General features: G+C 33.7%; 1 protein-coding gene across 1 annotated transcript in view; it reads left to right on the forward strand.

Moving 5' to 3' along the window:
- The first annotated feature begins 267 nt into the window (after positions 1-267).
- Positions 268-3,494, forward strand: part of LOC107468779 (membralin-like protein At1g60995) — a 5,750-nt gene continuing 2,523 nt past the window's right edge. Inside the window, exons 1-8 of the mRNA XM_021133847.2 lie at positions 268-458; positions 685-772; positions 1,123-1,548; positions 1,641-1,722; positions 2,340-2,398; positions 2,556-2,650; positions 2,882-2,961; positions 3,092-3,175. Of these exons, the coding sequence (XP_020989506.2) occupies positions 268-458; positions 685-772; positions 1,123-1,548; positions 1,641-1,722; positions 2,340-2,398; positions 2,556-2,650; positions 2,882-2,961; positions 3,092-3,175 (1,105 nt within the window). The remainder of the gene's footprint in view (positions 459-684; positions 773-1,122; positions 1,549-1,640; positions 1,723-2,339; positions 2,399-2,555; positions 2,651-2,881; positions 2,962-3,091; positions 3,176-3,494) is intronic.

Below are 3,494 nucleotides of genomic sequence, written 5' to 3' on the forward strand. Positions count from 1 at the left end.
GAGGGTGACTTGGTAGCATTTATTTTGTGTAGAATTAACTTTCCTCGGTGCATTGGCAATCTACTTTAAGTCAAAACTTGCCAAATCCGTCAAGCCACTATTGAGCTCAATTTTGTAAACCACCTTTGAAGCATGCATAATTTAAAACAAGCACAAAGTGGTGATTGGTGTAATAATAAGTTCATTATAGAATCCCCCTTAAAACTCAATATTGGAACTACGATTAAATACTTATAATAGACAATAGCACTGAGAAAATTTGGTATGATGTTTCTTACACCGAGAGTTGGATTAGTGAAGTGCCAAGCAATCACTTGTGTTGAATACCATTTCAAACCTCTAGTATCATCTGACTCTTATATTTCTTTGTCTTTCTCTCACTTCTCTAAACTTGCTGCTTGTCTCATTTTCGTCATTGTTCATGAGATTTCTTCAGCATTGAGCTATTCATTCTTGGGGTTGCATTTGTCTTCCCACATTTTACATGTCCAAATTACGTTGCATTATTATTCTTGACATTTAACCATTGAGGTCATAAAGCCATATATGCCCGGGGTTATAGTGTTTGGTTACCCAAGAATCAAGGTGGTTCCAGTTTTTTCTTTTTTTTTCCCTCCATAGTTAATTGCTTGAGTTAGATCAAATTCATTTTTTTAAAATTATTTATTTATGGTTTCTTATAAGTATATACTTCTTCCTCTTTGTGAAGCCCGGTTGTTCAAGTGAGCTATCTGGAGTCGACACAACAGAAGCCCAACTAATTCTGATTAAGGTATATATATTTTTTCCAATTCTCATAATGCATATTCAAATATCTACTTTTAGCAGTTTTTCTCTACGAACCAAACTTTGTGAAATTGATAATGTCTCATATCTTACTTTAATTATCTCCTAAAGATTTTTATTTATCAAAAACTCTTCTTTTTCTTGTATTTAGTTCCCACTTTCTTTGTATAGCTCCAATCGCCTACTTTAAGGTTTAGCTAATTTTTTATAGATATAGAACTATTTATCAACATAAGCTTTTGGGACAGGTGGTTTCATAACAATATTTGTGATATAATCTATGTTCTTTTTGCTATCTTGCTGCATGTATGACACACTTTTAAATAATCATTGTAGATAACCAGTGCTGGCTTTTGGTCACATGTTGATTCTGAATCAAGCAAAATAGATTCTGCTGGAACGGATGTTGCAAAAGATAAAATAGAGGTTGCTAATGTCAATGGAGATGAATTGACATTTTTGGCTTCAAAGTTTTGGTGGAATTGGATTGGTTCAGGTGCTAGGAGGGGAAAATTGGTGTTTAGGTTTTGGAAGACAGATACTCATCAAGCTGAAACCTCTACAAGTAGCCAAAATTCTAGGCCAGTGATTGAAGAAACTGTCATAAAAAATGATAAAGAGGAGCATAGAAATAGTTTTACTTTATCAGCCAAAGAGACCCTAAAAGCCGCTATTACACATTTTGGCAGAAAATGGTACAGGCGGATCTCCTTTATTTGGAGACACACAGTGCAGATAATTAGAAATTTCCAGAAGCTGTGGGTAAGCTGAAGTATTCCTAGCCATGATATTTATATAGAGAAAATGATAGACTTCATTCAAATCTCTGCTTAACTTCAAATTCTCAAGTGCAGGATATTGCTGGTATACGCCTAAATCTTGATATTCCCAAATGGATGCATATCCTTCATTTGGAGAAGTTTAACAGTAATGCAGGTAATTCCAATTTTTTACACTTTATTTGAGACTAAAATGCAGAGAAAAAGGCAGTTTCAAACACTTATTAGGGAATCCACGTCCCGTATTGTTAGGGTTTTCATTTTCGTTCTCCAAAAATCATGTGATTTGCGAGTTTTCTATGTGTGTGGACGTCTCCTCCCCACACCGCCCAAAAAAACAAGTGGGTTTTCAATGAATGTTTTTATTCTCAAAAAAGGTAGAGAAATGGTTAAATGTTATTTAAATAATTTAACAAAAACAAATCCAACAGGTTAACCTAGATGCAGATAGCTTTCATGCTTATAATTTTCTTCACTTGGTCAAATTTACATGTTATTAATGGTTGCTTTGTGCATATGATATAGATGGGTTCATTCCAAACTCTAGTTGCATTAGCAAGACTTACAAAAAAAACACAAGATTTTTCCAAATTTTACTGTTATTGGATTAAATACATAACAGGTGGAATATGAATTAGATATTGAATCTTTGAGCCTTTGCATTAGGAGATGTCCTAAATTACTGAATTTATGATTTTCTCCCTTTCTGTTCTTTTTCAGTCGCATTCCATCATGTTATTTTCTTTTTTCAGTATGTTGTGTTTTCAATTTCAGTGCAATGGCTTACAAAGGCGAGCAAATCTGAACCTACATATTTGTACACTACGGAAAAGGTATATTATAATTGTTCTTAACGTTGAGTTTTACTATGAACTTTCTGCTAGATAGTACATGGTTTTGATATCTATGGGTGGGTTCTGTAGTTTGTTGAAGCTACATATAGACTGCACATCATTATTGTTTGTCATGTGATGTTATTCTGTTCTTCAGGGTTATTTCTTGTTACCTGAAAGTGCAAAGTTCCGTCATAATGTACGAACTGTCAATGTTAGCATATCAGCTTGGCACTCATGCTTTGGAAATAGGTAAAGACATTAACATGGCTATCAGGGTTGGGTTGGGTCAAGAAAGGATACATTATTTTCATTCTTAACTCCTTACTTTCATGTGGTTGTACTACTGAGAGTTGTAAACCCTACTGCTAATAGGGAATTTTTTTTTCCCAGCATCATGATGAGATACAGTGTTATTTATATGTGCTGCTCAGACTTGATCTTATTTTTATATTTTATATTGAATTTCTTTCTCATTACTAGGTGGCAGCAACTACTCATAAACAGATTTGTTGGATATGATACAATTTTGATCAACAGTTTATTAAGTTCTCCTGGCCAAGGTAAACTGTCTGCTCTCTGGATAAACTAATTGACAAAATTTTCCATTAACCTCAAGTATCTGTCACCCACATTTTTCTTGAACCATAAGCATTTAATTATTTCTTGAATATTTTTGGAACTTAACCACAGGTTATCTGTATAACTACCAAACAAAAGAATTCTATAACCTTAGCTATGCACAAGAACCTCCAGAAGGCCCAGCTAGGTTTGGAGGTTTGTTGATTTACTCTGCTATTTACTTTGTTGAGAACCTCTTGTTTAGAAATGTTGTATTTTGCAGTCTCTACTTTAACTAATGGATATCTTCTATTTGCCTACTGATATCCTGTAGGTTGTAGAGGAACTTGGCATGAAATTCATATTCAACTCTAGATTTCAGATTTCAATGGGCCAATATTTGTTATACTTTAAATGATTTGACAATAAGTGATTACCATTAATACCTTAGGTCTCTATTCGAGTATTGGGGCAAAAAAGTCTTAAAAATCTTCTAGAGTAGAATGTGCAGTCTCTTCAAAAGACCATAATCAAT

This window comes from Arachis duranensis, chromosome 10, assembly GCF_000817695.3.
Source record: "Arachis duranensis cultivar V14167 chromosome 10, aradu.V14167.gnm2.J7QH, whole genome shotgun sequence".
Taxonomy (NCBI): Eukaryota; Viridiplantae; Streptophyta; class Magnoliopsida; order Fabales; family Fabaceae; genus Arachis; species Arachis duranensis.